Here is a 19653-nt window from a genome sequence, read left to right on the forward strand (position 1 = left end):
ATCTTAGAGATCTTTTTCAACCTTATATATTCTCTGATATACTTATGCTACTAAAAGTACAAATTGTATATATGTATATTTATGGGTGCGTGTGTGTAACAGGTGTGCTCCCATAGCCAAATGACGCCGAGGAAGGCAGCCCTCAGCCAAAGCCCGGCGGGACCCTCAGCTCGGTTCTGACCCTCAGCGCGGCCCGTCTGGGCAGGCTGCGGCACCAAGGCGCACTCCAGCCCCAGCCTCCCCCATACACCCGCAGGCAGTTCCCGTGGAGCCCGGAGCAGGGAAGTTTCCCGTGAAACACCCGCAGCCGGGACAGCGGGTACAGCACGGCGGGGACAGCCGGCGCCGCTGAGGGCCGGCGCGGGCCGGGGGCGGGGCGGCGGGCGCGGCCGTGTGTCGGGAGCGCGCCCGGCGGGCGGCGGGCGGCCGCCATCTTCTCTGCGCGGCCGGCGGGAGCGCTCTCTCTGCCCCCTCCTCCGCTCCCTCCTCCTCCTTCTCCCTCCTCCCACTACGCTCCACCGTCGCCGCCGGTCAGGAACGGGGCGACCGGGATAGCGAAGGCCGCGGGGAAGGCGGGGGACGGGGGAGCAGCCCCGCGGGGGCGGGCGGGCCGCGGGGCGCCAGCCCGGGGGGTTCGTGCGGCCCCCTCCGCTCGCCCTGCCGGGCCCCTCTCCCCATGGGATAAGCTGTAAACATGTTCAGCTTTGAAGGGGATTTCAAAACAAGGCCCAAGGTGTCCCTCGGAGGAGCGAGCAGGAAGGTAAGGAACGGCGCCTGCCCGTGCCTGTGTCTGTGTCGGTTCCGTCGCCCCCCGCCCTGTTATCCGTGCTTTTACCGTCGGGCCTTCAGAAATGGGAGCAGCGATGACTAAGGTTTAATAGAGGGGAAGAACCCTCCTCTCCCGATGATGTGTTTATCTCTGATCTCCCTGCCTCTCTGTTATTATTATTTTTTGTGTAATCAGGCCACACCATCCCAGGCTTGTAGTGTAGTAAGAATTGTGGGAAGCGAGGAAATGTCTCCTTGGCTCGTCCCCCCCGCAGGCGATCGATCGATCCCGGGTGTCGTGGCCCGTGGCACCTCCCGAGCAGTCGCTCTCCAGGTCTTCCAGGGGGAAAGGACTCGGAGACCTCCTGTCATTTCCCTCCGGAGGGAACGTGTGGCGTGGACCTGCCTCGCCGGAGGGATGTGGGACACACACAGCCCGAATTGCTGGGGGTGGTTCATCCACGTGAGCCGGGGCTGCCGGGTTGGTCTCTGTCAAGTTTAGGTTCAGTCAATTTGTCGTGCGCAGGGTGAGTAGCAGTTAATTGTCAGCTGTACCAGACTATTACATCTCCTTATGTTTATTGATGGGGAAAAAAGCAGAATGATTTATTCGGATCTTGCTGATTGGACAGGGTAAGCAAATGTTTAGTCGAGCACTGAAGGGCACAAGACTTCCGACGAACGACAGAAAGGACAAAGTGTTTTTAGAAGTGCCCTGATCTGTAGGGGTCACTTTAATTCGCTGTGAAAATAGCGAGTCTCCCCGTTGTCATTGGAGATGACTGTGGGGGAAGCTAATGAGTGTTTCCATTAGTATTTTTGAATTTTAATTGGGTAAAAAAATAAGTCTTAAGTTTTTATTACTGTGCACTAAAACCAAATGGAAACTTTTAGGGTTTGGCAGTACAGTGAGGAAATGAGCAAAAATACTTCAGTATGTGATATTAAAATCGCAGTGAAGTTTGCATTTTGGCGTATTGACTTAATATGAAGAGATTGTATATAGCACTGTATTTAGATTATGCAGCTTTTCCTCTGATTCATCTTCTGTTTATCTTAAGACATTTCTGTTCATTAGGCCATGTAAACTGGCATTACATGAGTCAAAATGCCATAAATACTCCCCAGCTTAAGTAGGAGTTGGCAGAACATGCCCTGGTCCTCAGCTGTACACTTCAAGTACTTTGCAACTTTTGACCCTGACTTGCTCATAGTGTTTCTTGCTGAACATGTTGCCTCCTACAGAAGTAAACAACTGTCATAACATTATCTTTTACACTTATCAATTCATGAAAATGTATTAGAATTATGTCTGTTTTAATTATATGGGCGAAATTTATTAATGTTATGCAGGTATAAATTTCCAAGGGCAAATATTAGCATGTAAAGGACTGGGAACTGAAATTGATGCGTAACCTTCAGTCTGTGAGTAGAGGTTGTGGTTCATGATGAGATTGATACTGACTGGTGCACAGATTTCGTGATTTTACATTGGTTCACTGAAGTGCTTGTGCTGCATCAGTGCAAATCAGTTACACGCAGCTTTGGGCATCATGGTTGCATAGACATCCTAGAGTGTCCTTGAAATAGCTGCTTCTTTTCAGAAGCTGTATACAGTTCTAATGAAAGAATTTCTTTGAACAGTACTAAAAACTACTTCTAAATGCAGTTTACATGAACTTCGGTGAAAACATACTAAAACTAAAAAGAGATTGCTGTGGGAAGTGTTTATGTGAGTTCTATATGATGCCTTACAATTTTAGCTTTTGTCTTTTTCAAATCCTATACTGTATTAGTGCGTAGCTCTAAACTCCATATAAAGTGTAGTTAACTGTCTTCACATTTTGGTTAGACAAAACAATCCCTCTGGGCCTGTTATCCAAGGACACCCTACAGCCTCAGGCCCCAGAAAGTATGAATTAAAGTGATTTGGGGGGAACAAACTGGGGAATATGGCTTCATTACCTGAAGCTGTAATTGGAGGATTAACACCTGATACATAAGTAGACCAAACTTATATCTGTCTGAGAAACTTGTGACCATTGTCCATTTTGGGTGTAGCTCTTAATGTACCTGATGGCCCTTAATTAAATATATCTTCTTTTATCTTTTAACTTTGTCTGGTCTTTATTTCTAGGTAAGCCTGTGTTAGGCATCATGTGAGTTTCTCATTATTTCACATCATAGGCTCCTTTGGGATCACGTTTCTCATACGTATTGGCTGCATTTTTACAGACAGCTGGATTGTAAATGGTATCCTTTCAGCTTTTGGTACACATACTAAAAAAACCTCATTTATTTCACAAATGGTGTATAACTTAGAAAGATGAACGCTGTACCTCTGCCATGCTTTTGGTAGCTAGCTGTATACTTAGTGCTGCCTGTTGTGATTCCTTTGGTGGAAGAAGGCACAGTTCAGAAACACTGGGGCCACACAGGTTGCCTAATGCTAAGAATAACTCTGTGCCCAGTTTGGGGAAGTTCCCCAAATGTGGGTGCACCACTGCAGAACAAGGACAAAACCTCCCCATACAGACACAGGGATGCCTGTTTGAGGAGCCAGTCAGTGCTAAAGGTGCAGTGGAGCCTGATGTGAGTACAGCTACACCAAAATAGTGATCAGCAACACTATTAGAAATGTGGTTTTGCTGATGGAACTGCAGCTGCAAACAAGTGTGTTGGTCACAGCTCACATGTGTTGACACCTGTCTGGCACCGCCATGTGTGTCTGTAGTGCTCCCTTAGGCCTCACAAGGGAACTTCAGTAAGTTCTATCAGTAGGAGCACAATGATAGAAGTAAAATTGGGGATTTGCATAATTGTGGCAGTTAGATATTGAATCTAGTGTGCCTTCTCATCACTAGCTTCTATGGCATTTTTGAATTACAGAAACAGAGAGCTTCAGGTTTGTTTTTGTGCTGTTTGCATTTTATATTCATGTGTGTTATGGTCTGAATTGTGTATACTTTTGAGAGGCACTTCAGTCCACCCATATCAAGCATCACTTGTTTTTATTCTAGTCACTGGCTGCAAATTAATGTTCTCAAAATTACTACCTCAGTGACTGATCCTTTCAGAATATTATTCTAGCATTATAATAATGCATTGTACAAAAGTGTAAAAGCGTAGGTGGTATTGTCAGTGCTTGGGCTTTTCCTTCCATAACTACTTTCAAGAATCTGCTGATTCATCTGGACTGTGCCCTGTTGTATATGTTTGAGGGTGTAGATTAAGGATTTTATTTACAATCTGAAAATCTGAGCTAATTTTAGAGGATTTTTTAATTTTTGGGGTAGTTTATTGTCACCTTTAAAACACGGTTCTTTGCTTTATGTGGCTCTTCATAAGAAATTTTCAAATTTAGTTTAATTGTAACTGGCAAACCATATTTTTGTGCTTCTTAAGTAAAGTAGCCTCCAAAAATGAATGCTGTTATTAGAGTTCAATATGGGAACCTCTTGAATTACTCGTGGACATTTTGTACAGGACAGTAATAGTTGCCTGGAAGGCTGTGGCTGCAGAGAGTCTGTGGTGTGTTAGGCAGGAAATGCAGAGCTGTGCATGAAGAGCTGGCTTGGGGTGCAGCTCAGATTGGCCTCACCTAGCCCAGCTGTGCAGGGGACTGGAGCAGATGGTCCCCTCACCTGGCTGCTTCCCAGCCCATCCCCTGTGTCCCGTGCAGTGAACAGATTCCTGCCAGGTGGAGTGTCACCAGGCCTTCTGGGGACAGCTGGCAGCTTTCACTGATTTTAGCATGAGGCTGGACACAGCACAGAAGTGATTTAGCCATATCAGCCTGATTTGGGAACAGTCAGGCTAGTGTTACTTCATTAATTCAGTAGTATTAAGAAAAATCTGAGGTAGAAATGCTTTAGTGCATCCATGCAGGGCATCCCCAGGCCAATGCTGAGATGTACAAGGGGCTCTGTAGCTCCACAATTGTTTGGTTACATTGTGAAATGTATGAATGACACCTTGGAAGTCTTAACAAGAAAATGGGTAAAAGAATATTCAGTCAAATGTACAGTATCACTTGAGCTATCTAAACCATGCTTTTACGAATTCCAAGACTGTTTAAAATAGAAAACTCCCTCCTTTTTCAGGATTTGTAATACAGGTAAGGTAGCACAGTCATGAAAGTGAAAGCAACTTCATTGAGTTTGGGGTTCTTTTTGATCTTTGGCTTTTTTTTAATGGAAGACATAGAAGCTTACTAATGAACAAATATTGATGATTTCATCTGTATTTTAAAACGTCTCAGTAATTTCTTTTAATCTAGACATTTTTACTAATCAGAGATCTTCTATTTGCAAAGTTTGTTTATATTTTAATTTTTTAGTTACTGATTTGCTTTCTTAAATTAGAAGCATGACATTAAGCATTAGATTCTTGTTTATATTTCCCTCTTCTTTCAGCTGAAGTGCAGTGGTAGAACTCCAGAAACACCTTGTTTACTATTTTGTTGTCTGTATTCTACACATTAAATAACTTCTTGTGGAATTAAAATGAAAATTTTACGAACAGTAGGCTGTAAAATTGCCAGTGTATGGAGAGATCTGTCCATGTTGGGATTGGTTGTTGTGGTAAATGCCAGTAGGATATAAGCATTGATGGGACACTTAAAAAACAGCTTTGTTTCTCTCTTACTGATTGAGTGAGAAAAAATAGTTTATAATTTTAGGAAGGAATAATTTCTGTTTTATTGTAACTTATTTGACCTTACACCATGCCACAATGGAAATAAAATTATGGTAAGGATTTATAGTATGGGAATTCTAGTTTAGAATTATAAACTGAGTGTTTATTTTTGAATGATGGGAAAGAATTGCAGTGCTTTGCTCCCTAAGACCTTTGTCCTGTCAGGCACATGGCGTAGCTCTGTGTGCAGGTGCATACTTCATTCTGAGTCAGGGCTGTTTTTTATCCAGAATCTTGCAGTGTCACAACTTAAGTCTTGAAATACTCTTGGAATTTCAGATCTGTGACATAAAGTATGGGAAGACTGTCACGTTCTAAAACAATGACTGCCTGTCAGTAGGAAACTACACAGTTAATGCATACTTGGTTTTTTGGCATTTTTTTCTCTCTGTAACATTTGAAATTCTCCTCATTTGAAAGCAAGCTACAAAAGATGGAGTTGTAGTTAGCTGACAGCAGTGATTATGCTGTTATTTTCAGTTCTTTGCTATTTTTTCAAATCCAGGTAAAAAATTTTTAAGTACAAAATATTTATAAATTTTATTTACAAATAAAATGCTTCTATAAATACATTTTTCCCACTTGCGTCTAAGAAAATGATGAGTCACAGAATGGTTTGGGTTGGAAGGAACCTTAAAGATTACCCAGTTCAACACCTTTGCCATAAAGGGCAGGGACACCAACAGAAGTCACTCACCTATAGCTCTGTGTACAATATACATCTTCAAAACCATAATAGGGACAAACTGAGCATAAATGTAAAAGCAGCTTTCTTGCATTTCAGTTGGCTTCTGGATCCTCCAGTCAAACTCTGGTTTCACTGTGTGTGGTTTTGTGGGTACCATGATAGAAGAGGTTCCAGATCCTCCCGACACCCCACAGTACATTTCAGCTCAAATGCTGAGGTGTTTTCTAGCGAGCACTGTGACATTGACTTGAGTGAGGCCAGGCTTTGCCAGGCCAAATGCCTCCTCCTGGGCATAATTCAAACTCCCTTCTTCTGCAACATTGTCTGCTCTACATATAAACGTATTTCTGGCTATTTATATCATTATTAAGAAGAATCACGAACTGGTTAAAAGCAGAATATTTCAAGCTGCTGAGCATACTCAGACATGTTCAATGGAATTTACATTGTTGAGGTTCAGTTCAAGACATTGTAAGCCTTTTAAAATGCAAATTTCTTTTACTATTCAGATTAAAAAAAAACAGTTGGAGTTCATCTTGTCTAAAATAATGTCGGGAAATAGAAACTTTATGGAGAAGGTAGGGGTATCTCCCAGCGGCCACATTTGTTCTGTAAAAATAAATGTTAGAAAATTTTCCATTTATTTGCTGGAATTACTGAATACTTGTGTTAAAAGGAATTTTATTCTATAAATTGTTTAGGTCACTTCATTTGTTTTGGGAGTCATTACTGATTTTTAAGTGGTTCAAGTAAAATTCATCTGTAAAGTCATGTTCCTCATTTTAAAAAAGAAAAGAAAAAAATATTCAAGTTCCTGGATTTTGTGGATGAAAACCATACAAGTTTTTATAATTGTCCACAAAATATAAAAAGATCAAGTGTTTATTTGTTTTTTAAAGAAAATTGCATAAAAAGTCATGCTTTGTACTTTGCATGAACTCTTGTAATATGAAATACAAAACATTCTTAGCTATTAACCAAAATAAATCCTCTTCGTTTATAAAGAAGCATCAAACATTTGTAAATAATATTAATTTTTTGGCTTCAGTGTGCTATTAATATTTTTTTTTTAAATCAGTGTTTAGCTAATACTTGAAAATAATTATTCAGTTTCATCTTTGCATCTGGGCATATTTAGGTTTTAAATTTATTTGCTATAAGATGGCTTGATTAACATAGCTGTCCAGGAATGTTCAATTTCAGATTTTAAGAGTCAACAAATATTAGAAGTGTTGAAAAGCATTTAATTATGTGTACATTTTGTTTTTCTGAATCTGGATTTTGAGCCAAGAAGGCTGAAAATTTATTTCTCTCAGGACAAAGTGTTCAAATGCAGAAGGAAAAGAGTAATAGTTTCTGTATTTGTGTACCTTATTCAGTCTTTGTCTAGGATGTGAAAGCTAGGAGCTCTGCAAACATACTTCTGCAACCAAAAAGTGTATTTCAGCAAAATAAGGGTAAGAAAACAACTTCCTTTTTTTTTCATTAATGTTTGAACTGCTGTTTTTGAAGCACTGACACTGACATGGTTCCACTGTCAGCTGCTCTCAGCTGCTGCCTTACAGCAGTTCTGCCACCCAGAACTTTGCTGTGATGAATAGCACAGTACATGGAACTCTATGTTATCCCCATGTACAAATGAACATTTCAGATGTTACTCAACATTTCTTTGGTGGCAGTCACACGTTTTCCTTTCTGTGTACTGTCCTCGTCTGCTTCCCTGTTTTCACCTCTTTCTCCTCCTGTCTTACCCCTTGAGTCATCTGTAATGTCACACTGTGTTTTGCTTTCGTGTTTCTTTGTGCCGTGCCTCCCAGGACACTTCTCAAATTGGGTTTTTCATGGTGCTGCAGCTCAGCATGCTAGAGCAGGAGGTTGGTTGTCCTTTCTCATAGGAGAAAACATCAGGCAGGAAAGGGACTGCCAGGTGTCTCCTACATTGCATGAAAACTCAAGGACGGTGTATTCCCTGTTCTGCACTTGGGAGGGCAAGGCCTGAAGGAAGAAGAACGCACCATAAAAAGTTCAGTGATCCAGGGAATGGCTTTTCACTCCTTTTGAGTTAGGCGTGACAGCGTCGGGACAAGCTCATGCTTTGTTCCCCCAGCCTTGTCTGCTTGCCTTGGAAGGAAGATTCAACACCTGATGTGTTCCTGTCTGGCAGGTGAAGAAAGACGGTGGCATGAGCAGCACAGGACCAAGGCACAGTGGGGAGTAGGAGCCAGGTGTGATGTTTGGGAGTTCCTCTCGGGCCGTCTCCTGCTGTCGGCAGCAGGAGAGGTGCGCCTGTCGCTCTGGGTGGGAGTTGTCAAATGTGTCACTTGAGTAACGCTGTTGTCATTCACAACCAGACACAGAGCAACAGCTACTGAGTTTGGCTCCTTTTCACAGTGCTGGTTGTCAAGGGCCAATTCAGGGAGGATTTCAGGGGTGGCTGCAGTTAACTCTCTTTAAGAAATTATTTGATAGCATGCCCTTTGTATTGGAAAATTATTTCGTTGTTCTTTTCATCTCATTCCTACTGCAGGCTTGTTTTCTTTTGCACATGCATGGTTACTTTTTAATTTCTGAAGTGGCAGTGTATTGCAGCTTAGTTTAATAATGCTTTAAGGGGATGTAATTCTCTTGAATTTAATTTAAATGTGTTCTTTAGTAATAGTTATGATCCGTGTATATCTTGTGAACATCAGTAATAGTATTATTTTACCCGTAATGATTTGTTACAGGTGGGTTGTACTTACCTGAATATTTTATTGTCTTATGATAGTTCTTCTGTTTTATCTATTTTATACTTTAACAAGTTGGCATTTTTCTTTACAAATACTCAAAGCAGGTATGTGGCTGACGAAAAGCTTAACTTTTGTTGGTTTCAGAGTCGATTGGATTAAAGACCGATTGCTACAAAGACACCCAGTTCTTCATCAGTGAAAAGCTGGTGATACACTAAGGATACACTTTCTGTTATATCTCCGTCCCTCTTCTAGGGATTTGAAATTGTTTCTGATAAACCCTCTGGCCACTTACTTCCCTTTATCTACTCATGATTTGTATTTTTTGTCTTTACTTGTGTTTTTTCATACCATTTTCTTCTCTATTCACACGCAGCAATTTGTTTTCCTTTTCCTGTATTTTGTTCTGCTTTTGTTTTCAATTCTCTCTGAAGTGTGAGGGCAAATTACAAAACCTTGTTTCTAAGCAGAAAGGCACTTTACGTGATAGTTACTGTCTGCAGAACAATCACTTCTAAACTGGGAAATTTCACCAACTACTTTAATATATCAGGTATCAGCTGTTGAAAAAGTCCTGAAACTTAAAGCCATTTGTTGGTTATTAATTTAGTACCTTGTTTTGTCTTTGTGTGTGGCTTTCTGTACTGCTTGAGTGGAGATGCATCATCCTTATGTATAGATTTCCTTAGGTTTGTTTGTGGTGCGTTTAACACATGGAACAAACCCTGTCTTTAGAGGGCAATAGCTGTAGTTAGTGGTGTCTTTGGCCATAAATACGGTCTTTAGAGGAAAGATGGTTAACCTTCTTGTGGGATTTTTTTTTTCTTTTTCACTCTCTTGGTGGTCTGTGTAAGAGTATTTTCTATCCTAAAGAAACTAAGAGAATCATGACTTGCTTCCTCTGTATCACCAGAAAAGAAATGCAGAAGTTTTGCTCTCGTTTTTTGTATCTGCTGTAGATATTGAAAGTTTTCCAGCACAGTAGTTTCAGGTGTAGTTAAATATTTTATAAATATTTGTTTGCCAACTTCAAATTGATTATTCTATATTAAAATACAGTACATTTTCTGCTTGAGTGTTTTTTAATTTCTTAACTTCTCTAGGCTAATTGGGGCATGCAGAGAAAAATGAAGTTGTCATATGTGTCGTAGTGTCAAAAAATGAAAATAGTTTCTTTAAATCTGCTGTGTGTTTTAGACTGGATATGGGAAAGTGCCAGGGTGCTTTCATCTCCTGTTGCCTGCAGTGGAAACTGAATACTGTGTATCAAAATTTTGAATTATTTTGTATATTTCTGTGGAAATTACCAAGAATCACCCAATAAGAGACTCTTGCAAATAAAACTTTGTTTATATATTGTAATCTATGAGTACTTGTATAATACTGTGGTTTAAAAGTTAATGCATCGTTTTTCTGTTGAAATAATATTGGGTTTTGAGGCCTCATGAATACTTCAGTATTCTTGTCTTTTTCTCTGTTGGTGAGGTCATTGTCCTGAAAATTTTGATGCATAGTCTTACTTTGGGTGAAGAGTTCAAAATTTTAAAAGAGAAAATCCCTGCCATTTATGCTGTGTCTCTCTTGACATCTTTTCTGGACAAGCTTTGGGAAAAATGAGAAGTAAATATAAAAGCTTCCTGCCTTTTTGCAAGTTAGACAAAAGCGTGGGGCTTTGGAACAGGATGTGATTGCTCTGAACGTGCCACAGCTTGCTGTGTGCACCTGGGCCAGGGATTTATGTACCCTCCAGGCAAGGAAAACACTCAGACTTGTGGTATGACCTGGTGGGACTGGGACCTTATTGTGCTCCAGCTCTGCCGTTTGTAAATGGGTGATGTTTGCCAGGGCAATTGGGATGCTGAGACCACAAACAGATCAGGCATCAGTACAGTTTGCTGCTCTTTACTGGTCCCTTTCCATAGGGACATAACTTCCCTCCATCACTGTTCTTTTGGGAGGGCTGCATGACACGAACTTGTGAGTTCAGAAAATGATTAACACCTTCTTTTCTCTGTTTTATGTGTTAGGCATTTTGAGCAATCCCTGAAGTCTGCATTAAGTATCCTGAGCACGGTTGAAGAGGTTTGAATGAAAATGCAGTTGTATGTTTATTTCTGTCTTACAGGAAGAAAAGGCTTCTCTCCTTCATCGTACTCAGGAAGAAAGGAGAAAACGAGAGGTAAAGTAGCCTGTAAGCGTTTGTCTGCCCACTGGATTTTTCTTTGGTGTTACATTTACAGTGCAAAGTACTTCTCCTGCAGTGTATTTAGTTCAGCAATGTTTTCTTTCAGTTTGCATGTTCTGTATAGTCTTAAAGTATGCTTTAATTGGCAAAACAATTTGAGTGCTTTAGAATGTTCTTTAGAAGTGCTTTTCATCTCAAGATAAGCATGCACTGGGTGCAAAGGGAAATTTCCCTTTCATTTTGGTGTTTATTGGATCTTGTCTTTGTTGAGAAAAGATAAGGATTTCTCTAGTAAATTGCAAATTTTACCTTGTCCATAATCTATTAACTATGGGTTGGTCTCAGCAAACTTTCTTCTGCTCCTGGTTCTGCTATGATTTCTTGGCTGACCTTTAGTACTTCACTTCCTCAGTGTGTGTCTCAGTTCTGTGAAGGTAAAATCAGAGCAGTGATTCTTGAATGCTTTGAAAAGTGCTGATTTGAATTTACCTGATAATTAAGGAGCAGTGAGAAGCTGATGTGTGAGGCTTTAAGCAACCTTAATACTGGTTTGTGATGGAAGTTTACTGCTCTGGAAAATTCAGTCTGGAATAATGCATAGAAGGAATAGGCACTGAAATGAAGAACTCTAAATTTAGTAGTATGGAATTTGAGTCCATATGTTAACTTTATCATTTCCCCCCACCCCTCCCATATAAGTCGAATAAAAATTTGATGTTCAATACCATTTAAAAAAAATGTAACTATGCAGGTTTCATGCTCATGAAGAAAACATCTCTTTTGGCCCTTAAAGGTGTGTTTGTCCCATGCTGGGTTAAGCACAAGTTCTGTAGTGGCTCCTCAGTTTCTGTGCACAGTTACTGGTTTTTTTTCTCTCCAACATGGGTGTGTAGGTATGGACTAAGTTCAAGTATGAAAGTATCAGAATTTCACCCTTTAGTTCAGAATTCCATGCTATGAATCAGCTTTATGATCAATGAGTCATTAGCAACATATTAAAAATTCTTCGTGTTCCATAAACCCATTCAGTTGCTTGGCTCTGTCCTTTGCAAAGCCGATGCAGAGCCGTGCACTCATCCCAGTGGAGGTACACATGTGCACACAATGATTTGCTGTGGCATGGAGCACATTTTCACAAAATGAATGACTCCTCTGAGAATAAAATCAGCTGTGGCTTTTAAAAACTGCCTGTAGCAGAATCTTAGCAGTGACCTCAGACTTAAAACCTTTGCAATTAGGAGTTTCTAATTGACAATTATGTGTTCTGAGATAAAACCAGTACCTAGAGAGAAGGAAAAGTTATCTGTGTTTTAGTTGAGCCTTACATTGTGATTATAAAGAGATGCTGCCTCTCTGAAACTCTCTCCTGATTGCACTTTTACTGTCAATATTTTGGAGAGAGAAATACCCTTTGGCCTAAGAAAATTTTGATTTTGGTCCATGATTTAGAGGCAGAGTCCTCAAGAATCTGCTTATTCAGATAAGTTGCTTTAAGAACCAGAATTTTCCAAGAAAAATAAAATAGGCCTTGAATAGCAATTTTGGCTGGTGTTCTCTCTGGTCAGTTCAGGTCATGCTTTTAAGTTGGATGTGTCTTTATAGGACAACACATTGGAAATCAAGATTTTGGGACTTGAAAGTTTATGTGAACTTTCCAAAAATATTTTTATGAAATTCATGAAAACATTTTGGTGTTTTGTTTTGCCTGGTGACACTCAGAGTTATTGGTACAATATAGTTTAAGGATTTATTAGGTTAAAAATTCTCTTTTTAAAGCAGGCTTCTTGATCCTTGTATTTTCCTTCAACCACTGCTTTGTAGCTCTAGGTTCATGAGCAACTCTTTATTTGCCCTCTTTTATTCCCTAAGAAACCATATGGATATTGTTAGAAATACAATTAGAGTAGCCACTTCCCATCAATATTTATTGTAATGGGATATGCCCAGGGTATTGTCAAGGAACCCTCCCAGAGCTCTTTCCATAGCATCTCAAGCAAGCTGACTTTCAGTTCCTCAGAGACATTTTAAAGGGGTGATTTTTGCTACTCTTTCCACCTGCTGAGGAAGATGTCATAAGATTCAGTAGATATGTCTGGTTTGGAAAAGAGATTAAGAATTTTTATTAATTTCTATATTTTGCTCCTGGGCCACAATGAGCTTTAAGCCTCATTTTCCTTTTGACAGAGGTACTGTCTCCAAATAACTGATTTTTAAAATTGTTTTTCCCACATCTAAACTGTGCCAGCATCATAATGCTTATATATTATTTGAATGAAAACAAATAAGTGGGTTGTCAGTGTTTGCTACTCTATGCAGAAAGAGGAATTATGTCATTGAGTTTGATGAATCCTTCAACATTTTTCAACATAGTGTTAAGACTTTGTCTAATAAAATGCATTAACGATAAAGTGATGCAAAGTAATAAAATATTTATGTTGATTTCTGTAGTATTATATACTTTCTGAGTATTAAAGATTCTTTTGCAATATTTAATGGTAAATTTGCATTTAAAAACATAAAAGGCATTCTTGCTGATTTATGTGTATTGGGTACAAACATTAAAATAATTTATTTTACTAATAATACTGCTTAATTGTCCTCAAAAGGCCATATTGAATACAAATGTATTTGATAAAATGATAGAAATTAAGGGTCAGTCCTATGGTATTGATTTCAGTTTTCTTGTTTCTTTTACAGGAAGAAAGACGGAGGCTGAAAAATGCAATAATAATCCAGTCATTTGTAAGAGGGTACAGAGACAGAAAACATCAAGTTAGTACCTGGTTATTTAATTAGAAAGATGCTAAATAGTTTTACTGGAAATGAGACTTTCTAGTAATAAATAATTTAATTGAAAAATAATTTTGAGTATTTGAGAAAGTGACAGTTCTATTTTCCCTCTTGACATTTTAATTTCAAACTCAGTATTTTAGTAAACAGATGTGTATTCTGCAAAGCATGGATGTGACTAGACCTGAGTGGGATCCTGCAGTGGTTTTTTTAGCTGATAAATTGGATAGAAAACATTAGGTATTAAGAACTTTCAGACACCAGTGGAACTTTTAATTTTTTTTACTGTATGGCTAAAGTGATATTTTGAGTCAAAAAGTTGTTCTAAGTTGCTGTTAGGTAGATTCTTTTAAGAAAGAGTTTTGTTTAAATTCATTAATTTGAGTAAACTAGACTAAAATGTTTGAAGTGATAATGCTTGATAAGCAACAGATTTGCTGTAACTGTACTTTTGAAGTTGCAGAGTGGAGTTATGGCTTCAACTATGATATCATGTGTACATTTTGATCTCTTAATAAATGTGTTTTATCTATTTTACTGCTTTGCAGCCTGACTGGATGGGAAGCTGAAATTTTGCATCTCTGTTTTAATTTATAACCATTATTGATACATTGATGCATGTTTTGTTTTTAAGTACTCTATCCAAAGAAGTGAATTTGATCGCTGTGCTAATTTGGCTCAGTCTGGAGGAACCTTTTCCACTGCTAATGGAGCGAATTTGACTCTTTTAGTTCGCCAGTTACTCTTTTTCTATAGACAGAATGAGGATTCAAAGCGTTTGGTGAGTGCTGTAACATACTTTGATCCTTGCATTTCATGCACTTTTAAACTAGTCTTTCACTTACAAGTGTATTTTTCGCTATACTCTGCTGTTTTTCATTTAGTCACAATAGCTTAAAATTAGATTTCACAAGGGCGTGTGCCCACACACATACATAGTATGTGAAATTAAGCCTTGAAAAATCCTATGTGTATTATTCACTGTAAGTTTATAAAAACAATATACTTCTGTTAGGATTTTAATTTTTAGACAGTATTTCTGCTTGGCCCCATGGTCATTCTCAAGGTGTTTGGGTGATACTTTTTTTCTCACTGTTCAATATTGCTAACATATCAATTGCAAAGTCACTGCCAGCTTCCCAAATGTGTGAGTAAGTGTGATTCATAGTGGCTGTTAATAATGGATATTAAAGAATTATGGCTGTTTAAAAACATAAAATTACCAGATGGTGTAACTCAGTCTTAACTTTGAAAGTTTAGTACTAGTGGTTGTGAGTTTATAGTGAGTAACAATTTTTTTTCTCAACTGAACATGATTCAGTCTGAGTTTGTGTTTTCTAGGTCCTCCAAAGGTATCCACAACAGCACTGAAATATTACTGAGTTGCCATAAATGCTAGAACTTGTCCTGATAAACTGTAAACTTGTGCATATCTTGTTGCAGGTATGGATGTGCCAGAATTTAATTAAACAGAGTTCTCAGTTTGTTAAGCAATTGGATGGTCCAGACAGACTTACTTGCTTATTCCAAATAAAAAGACTGTTGGGGCTGTGTTGCAGGTGAGTTCTTTTTTCCTATGTGCTACTATGTAAAAAGTGTTCAGAAATCATGTTGGGCACTTGCTGTTTCTTTTTGCAGCAAGTGAGGTAGTAAATATCCATTTATTTTATATGGAGGACTGTTAATATTAAATATATGTCGGCCATGGTATAGGATACCTGTTCTATGTAGAACAATCAAATGTTTTTAAGCTCTGTTGACTTTCCATGTCAACATGTGCTTAAGGGCTGCCCTCCTAGGATAGGCCTGAGTATGTTCTTAACTGTTTTTGTGTAGTGGTAACATTGGCAATATTTGTGGAAAACAGATTTTCTTGGGAATTGGTAGTGTTTAGATGTTATTTTCTGAAGTACACTAATGTTCCAAGGATATGCTTTGGATAGATGTTGTTTCAAAATTAATATAATTTAATATGCCTTTCCTCATCCTTTATTTGAACAGAAGGCATATTAAGCAGTTACATTATTGGCTTCAGCATTAAATTTATTATTTGTAGTGGGAAAAATCTCAAAGATAAGTTAAATCTGTTGAGGTGATTTGAATATCTGGCAGCTATTGTTAATATGTTATTCGAACACAATATATTTGTTCTTATCCATAATAGGGACTAATTACACTCTGCAGAGCTTTAAAATACTTGTTTTTTAGAAAATTGTTTCATTTTAAATGACTGAAGCTTGTGTTCTTGAAAGTGTGTAAACTGTATGTATGATAAAGAGTGACACCAAATACTAAAGAAGACTTGAGTGATGGGCTTTAAAGTCCATGTGCAGTGGGACACAGCTGTGGTGTTACTGCATGGAATTGTACATTTTCAGTACAGTGGAAATTGTGTTTTTGTAAATGCAGCTGTTAATATGGATGGGGAAGAAAGCACATTTTTAGGACAAATCAGCCCACATATATCTCAAATTAAAAAATACTTTTGATTCTAAACAGGCTCTTAATCATCATAATTTCAATGGTTACTGGTAGCTGTTACATAAGCAACTTGTTAAAAGGGTGGGAATGGCTGTATTTTTATTATTTCAGTCTGTAATCAAAGATGTATTGTGTTAATTATGCACATGATGTTCCCTAGCACTTGTTCCCAGCCTCTTGCTCTGAGACTTTCATGGCTTCATTTGTAGTATCTTAGTGGTACATGTTGGTAAAACCTGTATTATTCTTTGCTTCTCTTCCAGTTTATGGCAGTAGAAGTCGAAATTTTCAAATGACTCAGAGCAAGAATTTAGTAGGATTTAAAGGGAGAATGCCATATTCGTAGATACCCTAAAATCGGGAGTTACTATTTTAAAGATGCCATCAAAAAGATGTAGCTAAACCACTGAGAGCACCTGGAATCCAAGTAGATAGAAATAAGTTAACTTAAGGTGAATGGGTGGTGAAGTATGAGAAATATCTTGTTGAATAATTTTAATTTCATTTACAGGCTACTGCAAAATTGCAATGATGACAGTCTGAATGTTGCACTTCCTATGAGAATGCTTGAGGTATTTTCATCTGAGAATACGTATTTGCCTGTTTTACAAGATGTCAGCTATGTGACATCATTAATTGAACAAATTTTGCACTACATGGTTCAAAAAGGTAAGTAGTTAGGAACTAGAAGTTCTGGGAAACAATAAAAAATTGAACACCTGAAGCCCATATTGTTTAATCAAATTTTTGTCTTTACCACAGACACGATGAATAAAGTGCTGCATACAGTAACATATATATTTGGTGGATGTTGTTCTTGTAATGAGGTCATGGCTTTAGAAATTACTGCTTGATTTCTTTGGAAATTGTTTATAAATTGAATATTCTACTAAATTGTTTATACAGACCTGTAGCACAGATTTTGAGAGTAAGTGGATATTGCCTAACAAGTTTTATTCTAGTACCTGTTTAACACTTTCACATGGACACACACACTGTGGCAGATCTAAGCTTCAGTTGTGTAAAAGTTGGTCATGGTGTTGCAGTACTGTTCTCTGTAAATGTTAATATTCATTATTAGTCTAGGTTGGCATTACCTTTTCATCCTGCCAGCACTCAGACACCTTAGCAGAGATGGTGGCCTGGATTTTATTTCTCTCCTACCATCATCAGCAAAACTGTTTGTCAAACTGCACTCAATGACACCTGTGCAAACATACCAAAAGTTAATGAATTGGATAGTTAGCACCAAAATGATATTTAGTTGCAAAGAAACTTTATTATTCTAGGAATGTCCAAAATAAATTATTTTGCCTTTTTGGTACGGTGGCTTGAGTTTGCAAAACTAGTGAATCACGAGGAAAGACAAAAACATTTTGAAATAAATCTCTTGGACAGCCTCTTTGGTATAAAATGCAGAAAGATCATCTTCCAATCATTGGTTATTGGAATATTTCTATATAATATTTAAAGTACATTCAGTGGACTTGACTACCTAATGCTGTTACTAAGGACTGTATGTCGAAGTCCCTATGAGAAAAGAAATTACTCTTACTGTAGCATTTATTTTGCTTATCTTGGCATAATAAAAACTCTTTGTCTCATTGGTTTTTATATAATGAATATCTCTTCCAAAACACATGTATTTGTTCTTTTAGTATATTATTCTCTCCTCACAACTGATATATATGTGAAAGTTTAAGATTATAGAATCATAGCCTTTTCACTAAAATGTAGCTTTCTGATTACTTACAACAAAAACAAAAAAAAGCAATTTTGTGTAACTGCAAATGTTCTATCTCCTAATAATTTTTGATGCTTAACTTGTAAAGAATCTGTTACCAGTTTTCATTAGTGTCTGTTTTTGGATATAATTTGCCTTCCATGTGTATGTGGTCAGCATTGCTAGGCCATTCCTTTATGGGGACTTGCACTGTGACAAGTTAGGTGGTCCCTGAGAAGGGTTCTTAGACTGGACTCTCAATGATGTGGCACTGTTTATGCATTTACAGTGTTCCTGTAATTGTGGAACTTGTGTCTTAGTTTGGGAGTTCATTGAGCATGAAGGAAGTTGGTTTAAGAAGAATGAAATCACGTGGTTCCATTTGTACTTCAGTGAGACAAAAATAAATTACTCTCTATCCATGTCTTTATGGCATGGGTAATAATGCATTTTATTAGTGTCTGAGGGAGCCCTGTTCTGGAAATAGTGATTGTATTCTTCAGCCTGCTGAGGCAAGGTGATCACAAATTGGGACATTCTGCCAGCAGGCCTCTTGCCTGTATGATGCAGTAATGTTTGGGAGTAGAGTGGAAAATTCTTCATTTATGAAAGAGTAGAAGGACAAAATGACTAGAGTCACTTCAAGGAGAACTTCTTTTTCATAAATCATTACTTTAAAAAATAGAATTATTCACTTCATCAGCAAGACTTGATTGATCTTTGAAAATCAAACTCTGAATATGGTTATCTATGAATGATTTTTTTAATGTGATGTTTCCAAAGAGATTGCTGGTATAGCCCATTAATTATGTGAATGTGACTTGGACTATTGTAAAATATCTTCTTGAGTCAAGCTTCATGTAATGAATTCTAAAGGTTTTTTTTAACTTATTTTATATTGTTTTATATGGAAAAGAAGAAAAATAATACTGTATTTAAAAATGATTTTTTTACTTACAGGCTACTACAAGTCGCTTTATTTGTTAATTAACAATAAGCTTCCCTCGAGTATTGAGTATTCTGATGTTTCTCGTGTCCCTATTGCAAAAATACTTCTGGAGAATGTTCTGAAGCCATTGCACTTCACATATAGCTCCTGCCCAGAAGGTGCAAGGTAAATAAAGATAATATTAAGCATTTGTGTACTCACTTGCTCTAGTCAGAGGTGCAGTTTGTGTTGTCTAGTGTCCAGCTGTTTTTTCAGTGCAGTTTGTTGATTTATTTGTACCGTGATGATTTTTTGGTAACGCTGTACATCACTGAAACAATGTAGTTTCAGGTGTGTTTAAGAAAAAGGCAATAAAATGCTGAATGCTGCAATAAACAGCACAGAGAATAGCAGGTATCACAGTACACAGGAATGAGGGTGTGGAAAATTTAGATGAGAGCAGAGATGCAGCTAAGGGTAGATGAAAAGAATTTTAGAGTTCAAAAGAACTTTGTGACAGATGGGCTGAGGTTTATGGAGAGAAATTACTAAGGCAGCTTAAGCAGAAAGAGGTATGTAAACAGAGGGAACATAAATTCAGGTTGTATCATGTGCAGTACTGTTTTTTGTTGCAATAGGATTTTGTGTAAAACGGGTTTTTGA

The 19653-nt window shown here is 38.1% G+C and overlaps 1 protein-coding gene across 1 annotated transcript in view; it reads left to right on the forward strand.

The window, feature by feature from the left end:
- The first annotated feature begins 602 nt into the window (after positions 1-602).
- The window catches only part of UBE3C (ubiquitin protein ligase E3C), a 71490-nt gene continuing 52439 nt past the window's right edge, over positions 603-19653 (forward strand). The window contains exons 1-7 of the mRNA XM_014872232.2: positions 603-760; positions 11009-11062; positions 13766-13840; positions 14493-14639; positions 15302-15417; positions 16851-17008; positions 19023-19176. Of these exons, the coding sequence (XP_014727718.1) occupies positions 695-760; positions 11009-11062; positions 13766-13840; positions 14493-14639; positions 15302-15417; positions 16851-17008; positions 19023-19176 (770 nt within the window). The 5' untranslated portion in view covers positions 603-694. The remainder of the gene's footprint in view (positions 761-11008; positions 11063-13765; positions 13841-14492; positions 14640-15301; positions 15418-16850; positions 17009-19022; positions 19177-19653) is intronic.

The sequence above is a fragment of the Sturnus vulgaris genome, chromosome 1, assembly GCF_052056855.1.
Source record: "Sturnus vulgaris isolate bStuVul1 chromosome 1, bStuVul1.hap1, whole genome shotgun sequence".
Lineage (NCBI taxonomy): Eukaryota > Metazoa > Chordata > Aves > Passeriformes > Sturnidae > Sturnus > Sturnus vulgaris.